Source organism: Mercenaria mercenaria, chromosome 1 (genome assembly GCF_021730395.1).
Source record: "Mercenaria mercenaria strain notata chromosome 1, MADL_Memer_1, whole genome shotgun sequence".
NCBI classification, from domain to species: Eukaryota; Metazoa; Mollusca; class Bivalvia; order Venerida; family Veneridae; genus Mercenaria; species Mercenaria mercenaria.
In genome coordinates, this window is record NC_069361.1 from 56,032,201 (window position 1) to 56,049,761 (window position 17,561).

Sequence of the window (17,561 nt, forward strand, 5' to 3'; positions counted from 1 at the left end):
ATACTTACCAGATATAAGTACATGATATACAGTATATAACCCTGTATTAAAGGTGCCGCCAAAGAGCAAACAGCTCTCAATAAAAGCAGAATTTTTCACCCCTTTATGCATCCTAGTAAATTAACATCTCCAAAGGAATAACTCAGCTTCTCAGACATGTTCACTCTAGCCATTACCCTGCTAAATTTCTATATTAATGAACTTGTCCATCTTTCAGTTTTGACAGAACCATTAACTGTTAAAAGGGGTGCATACGAAAACAGTACTCACTGAATGGTGAACAGTGCAGACCTTGATCAGACTGCATGGATGTAACTGTCCAGTGAAGTGATCTTGACCTTCGGAAAACTGACCTACCTGCCCGCAAAGACCAGTTAAGACTAAGGTAGAGCACAAGACTCTGAATTGAGGTCATGGGTTTGAAAATGGAATGCTCTGTGTGATGACTTGACAGAGGACAATATCTCTTGTCATTTGTCCTGTAACAAGCATTAAACCCAAATCAAACATAGACAGAATTCTGTTCGGTACCATGTTCAAGCATGTCAGAAAAACATTGCCACATTTTTCTATGAAGTATTCTTGAAAATGTGCATGATAGACGTGTTTTTGTAAATAAAGATTTTTTTTTAGTCTATCATTATAAATGACTGACAGAATTCTTCTGCAATAAAGATGATTTAGCAAAAAAGAATGAAAATTGCAAAGCATTTGTTTGACAGGTAGATGAAACATGAAAGAGTTGTTTTTACCTTTCAGTGTCTTAGTACTAACAGTTGTTTTGGCAAAGTGTATATAATTTTTGAAATATGCTTGTGACAACTAGATTTTGTGTCTTATTCCTCAATGATCAAACATTTATATGGAAACTAATTAATATGCAAATTAATTGAACAAAAGTTCTGTAACATGCTTTGTGCAGTAGACGGCTAAATTCTATAGATATAGCACAAAGTGCTCAGTGTGAGCTGTTGTGTCCATCCATTCCATCATCAACAATTTCACTGTTAACATTCTAGATCATAATCATGGCCTAATCTTCATGAAACCAGGTCAGAATGTTTGTTTTTTTCAAAAAACCCAGACAAGATCAAAACTAGCCTATCTGGTAACTGTGTCAAAAACTGTGAGTGAGGCCATATTTTTACGTCAGCAGCATGAAACTGTAAGTCAGAATCTGCCTCTTTTTGAAATCTAGGTCAGTTTTGAAAATGATTATCTTGGGTCAGAAACTAGGTCATATTACTATAGACACCATATTTTCTACCTGATCTGTATTAAATCTCATTGATGTTATAAACTCGGTTATTTGATATTATATAAATATCCTATGGCAGCATGTGTGACATTGCTATTGTCAGCCCAAGGGCAGAATGTCAACCGAGGCGAAAGCCTAGCGGTGACATTCTGTTTCGAGGGTTGACAATATCAATGTCTCACACGCTGCCATAGGATATTTATTTTATTATACCGGACAAAATATTTGTACATAAAAATGTTTTAAATTCATTTAGTTTAACAGTTTCATCTTTACTGCGGTAATCACCTGTGTACACATTGAATAGTGACGTCACTACTATAGATATATAAGGGAGGCAATCATTTGGCTAAAAAATTGAAGCAGTTAATTGCCCTTATATGACATTCAAAATATCAACGCGGTCACATGACCAGACAGTCACTTTCACTTGGTGGCATGTCAGAAAGGTTGAAAATGTTTTTGATAGTCAAAATATCTCTTTCTCGGGGAATGGGTTTTTATCATTGTAGGCAAAAGAGAGGTATAATAATAAAAAGAAAACCTAATGTTAACTTTTCTACCTGAACTTAGTCAGAATTAATGTATGTATGAAATCTAGGCCATGTTTAAAACTGGGATAAAAAACTAGGTCACTAGGTCAAATCATAGAAAAACCTAGTTAACACTCTTGATGCTATTTTAATATATGGAAATTGGTCAGACTGTTTATCTTCATGAAATCTAGGTCAGATTTGAAACTATGCATGAGCTTGAGTCAAAAACTAGGTCACTAGGTCAAATTATAGGAAAACCTTATAATACCCTTTAAGCCAAATTTTCTACCTGGTCTTCATAAAACTTGTCAAAATGTATGGCTGTATGAAAGCCAGGTAAAATATGAAAGTGGGTGAAAAAAAAAAAGTTACTTTGTCAAAAATGTATTGTTAACACTCCATAGACTTTTTTCCACCTGACCTTTATGAAACTTTGTACTGGAAGCGTGATCAGGTTTATTTTGAATAGTATGTCAGGATAACGATATTTCATGGCCCTCTTATTTGTGTTATCTTTCTTCCTTTAAGATTGATAATGGCCGTTCTGTAAATCAACCCTCTTGGTAGCCTAGTGGTAGAGTGCCCGCTTAGAGTGCAGGAGGTTGTGGGTTCAGTCCCTGGCCATGTCACTCCAAAGATGGTACTAGTAACTTCCTTGCTTGGAGCTGAGTGACAGCATTAGGAGGATATTACTTGGTCTGGTCAGCCCGGTATCAGTATAATGTGACTGGGCAGGGTATCACAGGAACGTACACATGCATTGAATGGTACTCGATAGACCTAGGTTAAACTTTATTATACTCGATGTGTGCCTAAATCAGATAGTTGGGAATTAATATTGACGGTATGGTAGTGTATTTTAAAGCGGCGTCGATTTAAAATATCAACTTCCACTGTGGAGTAAACAACAAGAATGTCTTTTTCTAAGAATGGAAAAGTGAACAAACACTATGAATTCTTTAAACCAACAAAAATAATCCCAAAAATATAACTAAAGGTATATCTTTATTGAATATTAGACTTTCATATTTTTTGGTGAATGAAGCCAAAGCAAGCCACGGGATAAAAAAAGAATCAAAAACTTAAATATTGAATTGAAAATGAACTGCAAGCAAATTCATGGGTGTTATGTACCCAATAAATATGTTATAAAACTCATTTCTGAATTTTTGTTCACATTCATTATAAATTTTCAGGAGTAAGATTACTCCCAGTCAATTTCAGATTTTACAATTTTACTCTTTCACAAAAAATATGAGTAAAATACTCATTGGCCAAAAAAATTATCTGGAGCCCTGGTATCATGTCCGTGTCTACGGTGTGATATTCCAGTGAAGCAGCACTATAAACTTGAGCATTTTGTTCACTGCTACAAATAGACACCGGCCTTTATATGACTGAAAAATTGTTGAAAAATGTTAAACCCAAACACACACACACACACACACACATTATGCTTTGGAGTACACTTTCTTTAAGTTCTTTGTTCTATTTGTCAGTTGTATAGACTTTTGGATTTTCAAGGTCAGATTTTTCTCAGTTATTTATCGTGAGTGTCGGAGACAAAATAATTTTTTATTGATTGGTTATTTTCGTGTCAGGAAAGGCAACTTCCGGCACTTCTAGATAAGGTCAGAAAATTGATACTCTTTTGATCAATAAAAAATATTCACATGAAAATAAACATATTCAGATGGGATGTACTTGCAATTGGTAAGTACCGCTACAAAGTGGTCAAAACAAAGTCCATAAGTACTGTTAAAACTGAGCCCAACTCCAAACAAAGACTGAAACTGTAAACATTGCTTCAAAAAGTCCACTTCTTTTTCACACAAATCTTTACCTGGTTTGAGAGGCCACCCATTATAAACAATGACCACTGTTTTCATTTCCGAAGGGAGGCCAGGGACAAGCTTGAAATACAAGTTCGAGTCTGTAACAGTCATAATAGATAAATTCTACTAAGAAGTTAGAGACTTTTTGTGCTTCTAAATCATAAAGACATTTTGAAATATAATATATACCGAACAATAGATCTTGGATCCCATGATGAATCCGTTAGATCCAGTCATAGGTTCCTTAGTTACGGCCCCTGATTGACCCCTGAAAGAGCCAAAATTTGTTAATTTTTACCTTGTGAACACAATAGAAGTGACATTTTACATTCGATTTTAACCACACTAACACACAATTTAAGTCTCAATAAGATCTCAGTTCCTTTTGAAAACCGGCTAGATTCCATCACAGGTTCTAGAGTTACTGATCCTAAAAGGGGCAAAATTTTCTATTTTGGCTCTTTCAAGCATATAGAGGTTTCATTTATGCTTTGATTTGATACAAACTTGCACAAAATGTTTATCTTGATGATCTCAGGCCAAGTTAGAAACTGGGTCATATAATTATGGGGTCAAAAACTAGGTCACCAGGTCAAATCAAAGGAGGCTTGTTAACACCCTAGAGGCTACATATATTGATGACCCAATCTTCATCAAACTTGGTCAGAATGTTTATCTTTATGATTCCTATGCCAGGTTAAAAACTGGGTCATATGGTGTCAAAAACTAGGTTGTCCAGTCAAATCAAAGAAAAGCTAGTTAACAATCTTGAGCCACATTTATGACCCTATCCTCATGAAACTTTGCCAGAATGTTTATCTTGATGATTCCTAGGCCGAGTTTGAAACTGGGTCATGTGGGGTCAAAAATTATGTCACCAGATCAAATCAAAGGACTAGAGGCCACATTTTTGGCCCTACCTTCATGAAACTTGGTCAGAATGTTTATCTTGATGATTCCCAGTTAAAAACTGGATCATATGGGGTCAGAAACTTGGTCACAAAGTCAAAGGAAAAGCTTGTTAACACTCTTAGAGCCACATTTATGACCCTATCTTCATAAAACTTGGTCAGAATATTTATCTTGATGATTCCTAGGCCAAATTTGAAACTGGGCCATGTGGGGTCAAAAACTAGATCACCTGCTCAAATCAAAGGAACAGCTTGTTACCACTCTAGAGGCCATATTTATGACCCTTTCTCCATGAAACTTGGTAAGAATGTTTATCTTGATGATTCCTAGGCCGAGTTCAAAACTGGGTCATTTTGGGTCAAAAACAAGGTCACCACTCAAATCAAAGGAAAGCCTTGTTTGCACTGTAGAGGCCACATTTATGACCCTATCTTCATTGAAACTTGGTCAGAATGTTTATCTTGATGTTTATAACAAGTGAGCGATATAGGGTCAGCATGACCCTCTAAATTTATTGTTTGACTAAAACCATGAAATTTCATGCTTGTGCAATTAAATGATTTAACAGCACCTTATGGAGAGCCTGCTATGAAGTAAAAAAGTGGGAAGTTCTGCAATATTGCTTCATTTCTTTTTCCACAGCAGAAATATAGTTATAGTACAGGGTACGTGATACATGTTACATAATTAATAATAGATTTCCATCTGCCTCAACAAACATGCAAACAAGCAGTATAAGGTTTCAGCAGTAATTTAGATAAAATAAAACTAATAAAATATTTAATGAAACAAAAATGTTGATGACTTTGATACTGTCTGTCAGCATATTGCATGCTTTTTTCGATGTTATGTTGACTACAGTATTAAAACATTTTCAGGTATTCCTGAATACTGTCCAATCAGTGAAATAATTTTTATGTATTTTTTGGTTGGGTCAATACTCAAAGTAACATCCCAATGAAAAAATAAAATTCCCATTCATTTTATGTTCCAGTTTTGAAATCCTAGAATTTATATCCAAACGAAGTAGCCATTTTGGCCAAAACCGTGAAATATCGTGGCGTTTTTACGAAATTAAATGATTTCACAGTTTTTTTTCTCCACAGGTATCTAACAGCTTCCACGCATACTGGTACATGTAAGTGATGGAGAACGAATAACCTGAGATGTATCGGTATTATATTCATTAGAATACTATGCTAAATTTGTTTGGGATTTTAGCCTGTGACCTCCTGAAATCTTGTGGTCTGCCTGTTGAGCTAATGTTATCTGGAAAGCAAATGCTATAAGAATAAAGTATATTTGTAGAAAGTTATAATAAAAAAAATGAAATAAAGGCACCTTAATTCTGGTCACCATCTAATTTCTGGATGTTTACGATTCTATTTCTGACACGTAATTAGTACATGTATATTCAGTTTTCGTCCGCAGCCGTGACACTATGGAAAACATTAAAAGATCGAGAAGTATATTTAAAAGCCTAATATAATATAAAGAATAGGGCAATAAAGTTAGGGAAAATTTACTCATTGATTAGCGAGTAACTGGTCATGAATAAAATATGTACACTCGATTGCTACTTGATTTAGTGGAGTGCCTCGCTAATTTTTCACATAATTACGGTATTGTTTGCACTGCATTGTCCGATTTAATTAGCTAACAATAACGTTTGTAGTGAACCTTTTCTACTAAATGTATTTTAAAAATGAATGGAGATATCGGTAAAGTTATTGTGTCGCTAGTTCATTGACAGATGATTGATTTCTACTTTCATATCGAGAAGAAGAAGGATTATCTCATATCGTTCATTGGAAATTTGTCAAAATTTCATACCTCAATTGTTTTACTATTGAACATTTTAATTTCATTTAATTCTTTAATTTTAAATACCGGTAAACAAAATCCAGGCTTTGGATAGAGGCAGCTTGTGTAAACACTGAATGCCGCCAAAGAGTTCAGTGTAATTAACGTTTAATTGAATTGCATAACAGTCCTTGGCTTTCTTACAGCTAATATGTAGCATTATTGAAGTTTATGAAATTTTAAATAATATTTTAATAGATTTATGTTTAACAAATGAAAAAGAATTGAATTTGACTTTGAGAAAAGTTGCAAAGAATAAGAAATATTGTCCTATGAAAAAAGTACATAAACGTCACAAGTCGGCCTAAAAGATAGTGAAATCTAGTGGCTGGGTTTTTAAAAAAAATCTGTGTAGGTTAAATATAATGCAAAGTAAATAGAAATTAAAACTGAAGTGGAAAAAAAAGGTGTGTCAATTACTATTTTTTATTGAACATTATTATTTACACACACCTTTGTTTGCTTTGAATTGATTTTTGAACTCTGTGGAATTCTTGAAATAAAACTAGGTTTCTTAACAGATGCTGAAAAAAATATTTTTAGTAAAAGCATAAAAAGTATTCCAAAATCTCTGGCCAATTATATATTACTGCAACATCATAGCAAAGGCATGAACTATTAAATCATTTAAACTATTGACCTCGAAAAAAGATAATGGAGATATGAGAAAAATAATGTTGGAATATTATTTTGCTGATCAAACTAATCTTGTTTATAGGCAGTTTTGTCACTGTACCAAGTTTAAGTTTTGTTCCCACTTAACTCCATTTTTTGTCATGTTAAATTTGATTACTGAAAAACTAGATGTCTGATTAAGGTAAATAAGAATTGTAACAAGGCCAAATGAAAATTGCGTTAATTTAATTTGTAGTTTATTTATTCCGTTGATATTATACAATATATTTATAGCATTAACTAATCAGACTTACTCTGTTGAAAATTTCATGAGCTTTTCATGTCATGTTCATGAATTATCTAATGAATTAAGTCGTGAACTTTTTATGAGCTGAAAACGGGAATCTTTTTTGTTCATGAACAGATCATGAACACATGAACAAATTCCATAATGTGTTTATGAACTGTTCTTTTACAAATTCCATAATATGTTCATGATCTGGAAAGTTTCATTTTCAGTTCTAGAAAAGTTTATGAACAGTTCATGAGCTTTTCAGTGAAAAGTTCATAAATAATTCATGAAACTTTCAAGGTGCCTGTTGCAAAGCTTAGACTAAATACCACCCTGTCGAAAAATTTCATGAACCTCAGATCTTAGCAGGGGTCACAAACATTACATTTTTTTTTAAACTAGAATTCAACGTCAATTAGTGAGGCGTGACTTATCCGCTATCCTCGGTGTTTAGCCCAGTCTTGTTATGACTAAAAGTGCAGACACGCCTCGATGCATAAAGTTGATCTATACAATTACTTAGCAGACCGACCATCTAAGCCTATGAAATCTGTCAACTGTAGGTCAAAGTGTTGCTCACTTAGTGGCAAGAGACTGGTTTGTTTTAGTCTCAGTCACTGTGACAATGACATTTTACACCCTCAACAAATGACAGGAGAAAGACGCATAAACTCAGAGTGGGATTTGGAGCATAATAAAAAAGTAAACAATTGCTGTATAAAATTAAAAACATTAAATTAACCCATGTATAATTTACTTTAATCTCAAGATTGAAATTCAGATACTTGCCTTGCTTCAGTGTCGTGAAAACTTGTGACATTTTAAAAGAATTCTATATTTTTTAAACTGAATGGTAAGGACAACACCATAATTACTTATTTAATATTTGATGCACTTATGTATCTTTTTTTTAAACCATTCCTTACTGTAGTATGATAAATATTTCCTTCTTATTTGCTGCACAAACTTCACAAAAATTGCTAAATCAAGTGCAAAAAATTTCCCAGCATGCAACAAAATAATGGAAACTGATCATGTGGCATTATGAATTTAATGTTCATGAAAGTTCATGAACAATTAATGAACTTATTCATTATTGTAAAAGGTAATAAACCATAGTTTTATGTATAATGAATGAATATTTCAGTGTTCATGAAATTTCATGAACTGTTAATGAATCATGAATTAAGTTTGCTAACACACTTTATGAAAAGATCATGAGCAATTCATGAACACCCTTAACAAAATGACATGAATAAAACAGAAAGCTCAGAGTGGTGTGAGGGCCTAATAAGAAGTAAACAATTGCTGCATAAAATACAAAACATTCAGTTAAATAATGTATAATTTACTTTAATTTCAAGATTGAAATTCAGATACTAACCTTTCTTCAGGGTCGTGAAAACTTGTGACATTTTAAAAGAATTCTATATTTTTTAAAGTGAATAATAACGACAAGACCATAATTACTTATTTAATATTCAGTGCACTCGTTCCTTTTAAACCATTCCTTGCTATAGTATGATAAATAGTTCCTTCTTATTTGCTACACAAACTTCTCAAATCACATGTACAAAACATTTCCCAGCATGCAACAAAATAATGGAAACTGATCATATGTCGTTATGAATTTAATGTTCATGAAAGTTCATGAACAGTTCATGAGCTTCTTTATTATTGAAAAAAAACCTGAGTATTATGTATAATGAATGAATATTTCAGTGTTCTTGAAAGTTCATAAACTGTTCATGAATTAAACATGCTAAAGATGTTTTGTTCATGAACCACCTCAAATTTGTTCATGAACTTGTTTGTGAAAACACTTTATGAACAGATCATGAGCAATTCATGAACACTTCATGAATGCTTATGAACTGTTCATGAAAGTACATGAACTCATGAACATTTTCATGACTAGGTTAAGCCAAAAACCCTTATATGTAGCAAATTTTTTTCAGCTGTTACTGCATGTAAGTAAATTAACCTCCCAAGAGCTTAATGCTCAGACAGTTATGCTCTGATCAGACCCCATATATATATTAAAAAAAGAAATATCTGTAGAGCACTAGGATCTGTAGTCAACAAAAGTTCAAGTTCTTAGCGGTGCTTGCTGTACAAAAGCTGTACTCTATTTTAAAGATTTAGAGAAGATCTTGTTGATTTCGGCATTTGCAGAATGCAGCGTTTTTGACAGGAAGATTCCATGACAGCATATTCTTATTATAATTGTGGTAATCTATTGTTTTGCATTTATAGTTTGTAAAGAAACTTGCTGGATGTCAACAACATTTAATTATAATGGTGCATGCAGGCTTTTCTTATGCAGGTATAGCAGAACTTTGTATGGTGAGAATATAAGAAACTTTCACTGGTTGTAGGAATAGATGGTAATAGGAATATCCAACTTGAGTTTGGCTGTTCAAACAGTACAGATGTTCTGCTATAGTTGCCCCAAAAAACTGTTACATTTTAGTCTGGCAAACCAGTGATACAGATTCTTTTTCATACATCCTGCATTATTCTACAAATAATAGCAATTATTTATGAATTTAATTGTTCATTATGATGCAATTTACAGCATGAGGGTCATCAGGCACCAAGGGGGTGTTTTTCCAACAGCTGTAAAACAAGGGAATCTTGTGTCCAGTGTTCAAGAAATAACAGTCTGAAAAATTGATAAAACTTACCTTTTTGCTTTCAGGTATTTGAGGATCTGGGTACAGAGGTTCTCAAGGCAGCATTTGATGGATTCAATGCCTGTGTGTTTGCATACGGACAGACGGGAACTGGCAAAACTCACACAATGATGGGATATCCGGTAAGCCTAAATACAGGATAAGGAATTATATAGAGCAAGATTCAGGACAGTTTCTCTGAACTACATTTAAATGTATCTGTACAAAAAGAAGTGGAAAACTGATATTATATTGGCACGTGGCTCCAAGAGACCTCCTCATTTTGGGTTTTTGAGTTTGATTCTTATCATGGGCAACTAAAAATTTTTGACTTGTTAGGAAATTTTATTTTCCTCAACTCATTTTTCTTACCTTGGATGATTTTTTCTAAAGGCCAATGGAATTATTGGTTATATTAACTGACATTTTTCAGTATTTAATACAGCTTAATGCTTTTGAAGTTTTAAAAAGGCAGTTTGTTACCCACAGAAACAAACATTAAAATATATAGAGAGTAAGAAACAGGCGAAGTAATTACAACTTTACAAGGTTTCTCAGGAGATACAGCAGATGTTTCTTTGTTTTAGGGCCTACATACCAGTACCTCTGCTTTAATGAAAAACAATATAGCACATGTTATTAATAGAGGATAATCTAAACCGCCTGGTTTTAAAAAAAACTCCCTTAATCCCTCTGTCAGATTAATTGGATAATATGATGCTGCTATTTATGTTTTTGTTAATTTGTTGGAAGATGTAAAACCCTGGGGATTCTTCGGAAATTTTCTGCCTAATTTTAGTATCTTGTATAAACAGCATAGTGATCATTGTTTCTTTAAACCCATGCGTATTATGTTATACCCCCGGTGTCAGTCCGTCCATCTGTCCGTCCGTCTGTCCATTAGCAATTTCATGTCCGCTCTGTAACTCTTGAACCCCTTGAAGGATTTCAGAGAAACTTGACACAAATGTTCATCACACCGAGACGACGTGCAGAGCACATGTTTTGGATGTCTTTCTTCAAGGTCAAGGTCTCACTTAGGGGTCAAAGGTCATATCAGTTTGTTTCATGTCCGTTCTGTAACTCGTGAAATGCTTGAAGGATTTCAGAGAAACTTGGCATAAAAATGTTTATCACACCGAGACGATGTGCAGAGCACATGTTTCGGATGACTTGCTTTAAGGTCAATGTCACACTTAGGGGTCAAAGGTCATATATGACATTGCTTTGTGTATATTCTTTGCATTGCAGTGCTCTTGTTTTTATTTGGCAGATCCCTTTTTGTTCACTTACAATAAAAAACGTTTGAATTACTTCCCTTTTATGTTACTATAAATAGCTTATTTTGAAACTTCTTTATTATTGGCCGTAGGGAAAAACCGAGACCACTTTTCTGTGGAACAACATGGATGGTACTTCCAATTTTTGGGTGTTTTCTGACATACCTGTACCTGGTTAGGATTTTTTTTGTGGACTTAGAATTTTTTTTTTTGAATTTCTTCCCTTTGTTGTTCCTGTCCTTTGGACATCATAAATTTTGCTCCCATCCTCTGATTTAACCCTTCAGGCATATATATTGCCCCGCTTGGCGAAGTTCCTGTTTGATTATGGTCTGTCACCATGTTTTACGACTGTGGTGCCAATTACTACAGATGAAAATATAACAAAAAAAGATCACAATATCTGGCTAACCAGACAGGCCCTGGATCAGTGAAATTGAATGAATAACATGGATTGTCTCAGACACCTGCAAAATTGAATACAATAATGTTTTGTGAATTCTTGAATTTTTCCAAAGTCCTCAAGTTATGAGTTCCAATTGTATATAAGACTAAAAGTTTCTGATCAATTAATGAATGCCAAGACATCATAATGCATACAAGCACATTTATGTGGTTTAAAGAAGTTTTTCTATCCTTTTGAATATAGATCGGAAGATCGAGGAAATTGAATGAATGAATGTATGAATGTATGAATCCAAGCCTGCTATTGACTTCAACAACAGTACACCATGAATACCTTGAAGAACACAAAAGTCATGTTTATTGTTTTGTCAAAGAATTTTTTTTTATTGATTTCAGATAATTTGGTGTAATTTAGTTTTTTAATTGGGCATATGAAAGAGTTTCCGTTATATAATTACTTCTTTTTTCATGAAAGTTGAAATAATCTCTTGTCTGTGGTTATAATGATATTTCACAAACAAAAAATGTACTGATTATGATATATTCAGTTCATTTCTTGTCTTTAAAATTTGTTGAAGGTTAGAGATTATATAAATTTTAATGGATTATTGATTATAATCTCCACTCCTGAAAGTAACAGGTCCATTGTGGTAAAAATTAACACCTACACAAACAGTAAACAATTGATTAACATTTTTGTTTAAGAATTCATTCAGATCATTTTTAACAACAACAGCAACCAATTTCATTTCTATTCCATGCCCACATGTGGCTAACAAACAGTTAAAATAAGTTAAATATGGTTGAATGTTCAACATGCGTAAACATAAACAACATACAGTTTTAAACATGCAGTGATAAAAATGTTTTTGATTAAGCCACCACCAAACCTTTATTTATAAAGAGCGGATACAGCACCCCCCGTGGTAAGTTGCAGGTATACAAAATGAGGGATCATGGGTTCAATCCCTTACTCCTCTAGATATAACTTTGAATTTGACATTGACTCATGTATAAAAAATCAAAGGGACCCCTAAAGAATAAGAGCACCTTCTTTATCTTACACTTTCTTTCAAGAGAAATTCTTATGAAGGTGACACCAGTATACTTAAAGGTCCATTACTAAGGGAAAGTGAGTTGGCAGTTTTTTTCATAGCCAGTGCATAGACTTCTGGAAGACACTAAATAATGAAGATTGGCAGGTCAAAATTTACAGAAGGTCTTTGGAACTCAAAGAAATGTATGTGTATTATGTTGAAATTTCAGTGAATCGACAGAATGACCCCCCAGGTCTTTTTAACTTTCTTCATACTTCATAGAAAAATAATTGTACATATACTGCGATTTATTTCGAATTTCTACATACCAACTTTCATTTTCCAATAAAATGAAATAGTTTCTGTGCTTTTTAAAAGAAATTAAAATGTTCACTTTCCTTAGTATTGGACCTTTAAATACATACAAACTTTATTCATTAATGATTATTTTATTTTCAGGGAGATGTGGGCCTCATTCCAAGAATCTGTGAGGTGAGTTAATGTTACCTCACCCTTAATTCAAGCAATGATTCCAAGAGACAGTTGCTTGCCAACATATGAAGTGTAAAACCAGCTGTTAGGCCAGTTAAAGAGCTTTTATGAATAGATCTAGACTGGCACTTTTATTTTGTCATCATCCAAATCCAGGTTTATTATTAAATTTGAAGACCTGTCTCGGAATGCAACATTAAATTTCTATAGGTCAATTTCAAGTTTGTGCTTGGAAACAACCAACAAGATGCTTGAATTTTGAGACTGGTCCCAAAACTTAGTTTTTTAGCTCACCTGAGCAATGCTCAGGTGAGTTTTTGCGATCGCTCAATGTCCGGCGTCTGTCTGTCATCTGTCAACATTTAGCTTGTGTATGCGATAGAGGTGTAATTTCAACTGATCTTCATAAAATTTTGTCAGAATGATCACCTTGATGAAATCTAGGCCAATATCAAAAATGAGTTATCTGGGTTCAAAAACTAGGTCACTAGGTCAAATCAAAGAAAAACTTGTGTATGCAATAGAGGCTGTATTTTTCAATTGATCTTCATGAATTTTTGTCAGAATGATAACCTTGATGAAATCTAGGCCAAGTTGAAATATGGAACATCTGTGGTCAAAAACTAGGTCACTAGGTCAAATCAAAGAAAAACCTTGTGTATGCGATAGAGGCTGTATTTTTCAACTGATCTTCATGAAATTTTGTCTGAATGATAACATTGGTACAATCTAGGCCGAGTTCGAAAATGGGTTATCTTGGTTCTAAAACTAGGTCACTAGGTCAAATCTAAGAAAAACCTTGGTCAGAATGATTGCCTTGATGAAATCTAGTTCAAGTTTGAATATGGGTCATTTGGGGTTAAAAAGTAGATCACTAGGTCAAATCAAAGGAAAAGCTTGTGTATGCGATAGAGACTGTATTTTTCAATTGATCTTCCTGAAATTACATCAGAATGATTTCTTTGATGAAATCTAGTTAGAATTTGAATATGGGTCATCTAGGGTCAAAAAGTAGGTCACTAAATTAAATCAAAGAAAAACCTCATGTATGCGATAGAGGCTGTATTTTCCAATTGATCTTCATGAAATTTTATCAGAATGATAGCCTTGATGAAATCTAGGTCAAGTTCGAATATGGGTCATCTGGGGTTAAAAACTAGGTCACTAGGTCAAATCAAAGAAAATACTTGTTTATACTCAAGATTTATGCTCCAATTTTAATGATAATTGGTCAGAATATTTTTTTCCATGAAATCACTAGGTCAAACATGTTTACACTGATATGGTGAGTTATGGTGTGTTTCTCAGGTGAGCGACCTAGGGCCCTCTTGTTTATAGACTGGCACTCAGACTGGCTGTTATGATTCTGTTGACTGGTATTAAGATTTTTTTGTCTAAAAAAAAAAAAAAGATGCGGTCCAATGAAAAAAAATGTGTTTTGATAAGGCAGTTAAACTTTTTGAACCATTAAGTTATTTTAAGAAACTGAATTAAAAAAAGTGGAATATATATCAAACTTTTCCTGATCTATCATTGGCCTCAAGTTTACAAAGTTTGACAATGTTATACAGGTATTTAATATTTGCACCCTCATAAACTGTAGGGCACTCTAACCCATCAAGAAGAAAAATATATAAAAGTGTTGACTTTAAACACCAAAAATAAAAAGTCATATTATCTTACAAACCAGATATTAGTTGTTGCAAATATTTAGAGCATTCTTATTGAGCATATTATCATGAAGGAATCCTAATATTTTATCCTCTTTACATCAAAGTCATTATCTGGCATAAAGTATGTTTTAAATATGCTTAAAGGGGCACCTAGGGTCTTCCTCCACCATTAAAAGCTGAAAAGTTTCCATATTACCTAATATTCTGTCAGTGTGACTGTTCAACCCAGCAGTAAAAAAAAAAATCAATATGCACTGCAAGATTGACCTGGAATTTCAACAACTTTTTAAAAAGGTACTCAAGATTTCTTAAGCTGCATGATAAAATTATTTATTGAAAACTTTCCCTTTTAGGCACAAGTTGATATTATTTTTCATATCTATAACTCATAAAGTTATGTAGTTTATATCGAAACACTGCAATCGTTTTTAAACACTCGCGAGTTCCTTGGATTTGTTAAGATGGGTCAAGAATATTTGAAGAAACAATGAATTAGTGATATAAATCTCCATTTAAATACCCAAATCTCCATGTAAATACTCAAATCTCTCTCTTTAGTTAAATTAAATTCCGCTGAAAGAAGATGTTTGCTCCATATTAATATATAATTGATCATTCTTTGTTGAATTTGATATCGGCGACTTAAACATTCTCTTTAATGGTATAAATTTGAACGGACTTCTGACAGTAAAGGAAGACGTATCTATTGAGATATATAATTTATGTGTAATAAGGAAAAACCATGGATCATTATAAATGTATAGTGGTATTAAGGAAAAAAAAAATATGTCAAGTGCAAAACTTGAACTCTTCCCAGTAACGATCAAATTATACTGAACTGCTGTTATTAATATTTACATTAGAACTTCTCTTTCAAGTATGGTTTATATAAGCATATCTTTTTTTCCCCTAATCTTATGTAAAAGCAGGTCTTACGAGAGAAAAAGGGCAAGTGAAAGGTTTGAGTAAACTAGCATAAAATTTCACTTATCTCTACACCCCAACATGATATGCGCAGGACATATTTAAGACCAAATTCCCCCTTTTTCGTTCCTGTTTAGACCAGCGGCGAAACTAAAATACCGTTTGTTATTTGTCGAGATGTATCATTCACTCGCTCGCCAAACAGATATGTAATCAGTAGTAGACCAATGTTTGTACACAAGTAGCGATAAATGTAAACGATACAACGTATTGCGACTAATATGGAAACGATATACAAGAATTTCAAGCTGTGTGAGATCCATTAGAATCTGTTAGATTGATATAATTCTGATTATTTACACTAGCGGGAGTCATGTTGATACAAGAAATGATTAAATGATGATTAAAGTGTTAGCGAATACAATTTCATTTTTCACAAACATGTAAATATTGGGACCAAAGAATTTTAGAATTTTATTTGTATTTCAAATGAATTATTGTATTTCTTGCTATGTTATGTCATCATATTTCGGTTGTACAGTCAGCCCTGTGTTTTGTAGATTGGTTTCAGATTGTGTCTAAGTGTATTAGGTGGTAATTTAATTTATCAATTTTGATATTTGGTTATCAGAATTAAAATCAGGCTATGAAGAGTTATTATATTATAAGACTCGTTTAAATTATGTTTTCAATAAAAAAAATGTGTGTATCTGTCTGAAAATTTTTTACTGTATAGGGACAAAGATGTCAAGGCATTCACTTATTCTGTTTAGATTTATGCATTGGGCATACTATAGATATTTAATTGTTCCTAAAACTTCAGTAGTCAAGTGGTTACATCAAAGGTGGTTAACTTCAGATCACACACAACTCGATCAGCCCTGTGGGTTTGACACCCGGCTTGGGATGTAGAAGTCTTTTAAGTGGGAAGTAATACAGCCAGTTTGTGAAATGTTGCAGGTTCTACCCAAGTGCATAGAAAGTCATCACATAACATTCAACACCAGCAAAACAATCTTTGATTGTTGATTTTAAAGACTTTAATTTTAAACATTCCAGAAGCTACTTTAAGGTAGTTAGAACAGTAGTATTGGTATATGTTTTAAAAGATGAAAATGCTGACATCAATCATAACCGCCTCGATAGCCAAGTGGTAGAGCATCGGCTTCGACTGCAGGAGATCCATCCCCGGCCGCAGCATACTAAAGACATGAAAAATGGTACCAGTAGCTCCCTTGCTTGGCGCTCAGCATTAAAAAAGGGAAACTGGCCTCTCTCATACCCTCGAGGCAATGGATTCCATCAGGAATGAGGTTTCGCGAGTGATTAATATAAGTTGTAGAACTTGCTTCACAATCGACCTAAAATAAACTAGTATAAACTAATCATATCAGGGTCGGGCCAAGGGGTCTCATCATTCCCCCCCCCCCCCCCACCACCCAGTTGGCTGAGAAGATGCACCCTACTCTTTTTTGGCAAAGGAATAATATTCTCTCAAAATTTAGACCCCCCTCCCCCACCATCAAGAGGGGAGTCAAACCCTCTATTACTTCAAATGCATCTGTGGCCACCATTTCATGCCTATATTTAAAAAATTCTCAGGGGGGAGACCCACTGACACCCCTTACATGGCCAGAGGCCCCCCCTCCCATATCTACCCGCTCTTGGCACCATGATGCACCTCGGCGGTGACATCTTCGTTCTAGACTGGTGCTCCCCCAGTCAAATATTTCTGGATCCGGGCCTGCATATCACAGAAAAAAA

The 17,561-nt window shown here is 33.8% G+C and overlaps 1 protein-coding gene across 7 annotated transcripts in view; it reads left to right on the forward strand.

The window, feature by feature from the left end:
- Positions 1-17,561, forward strand: part of LOC123566392 (uncharacterized) — a 151,087-nt gene that overhangs the window by 11,276 nt on the left and 122,250 nt on the right. For 6 of the 7 annotated variants that reach the window (XR_008371779.1, XM_053548560.1, XM_053548571.1 and 3 more), the window contains exons 4-5: positions 10,013-10,129; positions 13,168-13,200. Coding sequence is in view for 6 of the 7 variants with exons in the window: in XM_053548560.1 (XP_053404535.1) it covers positions 10,013-10,129; positions 13,168-13,200 (150 nt within the window). In the remaining variant the exon portion in view is untranslated. The remainder of the gene's footprint in view (positions 1-10,012; positions 10,130-13,167; positions 13,201-17,561) is intronic. The other variant, XM_053548566.1, reaches the window with a different exon arrangement.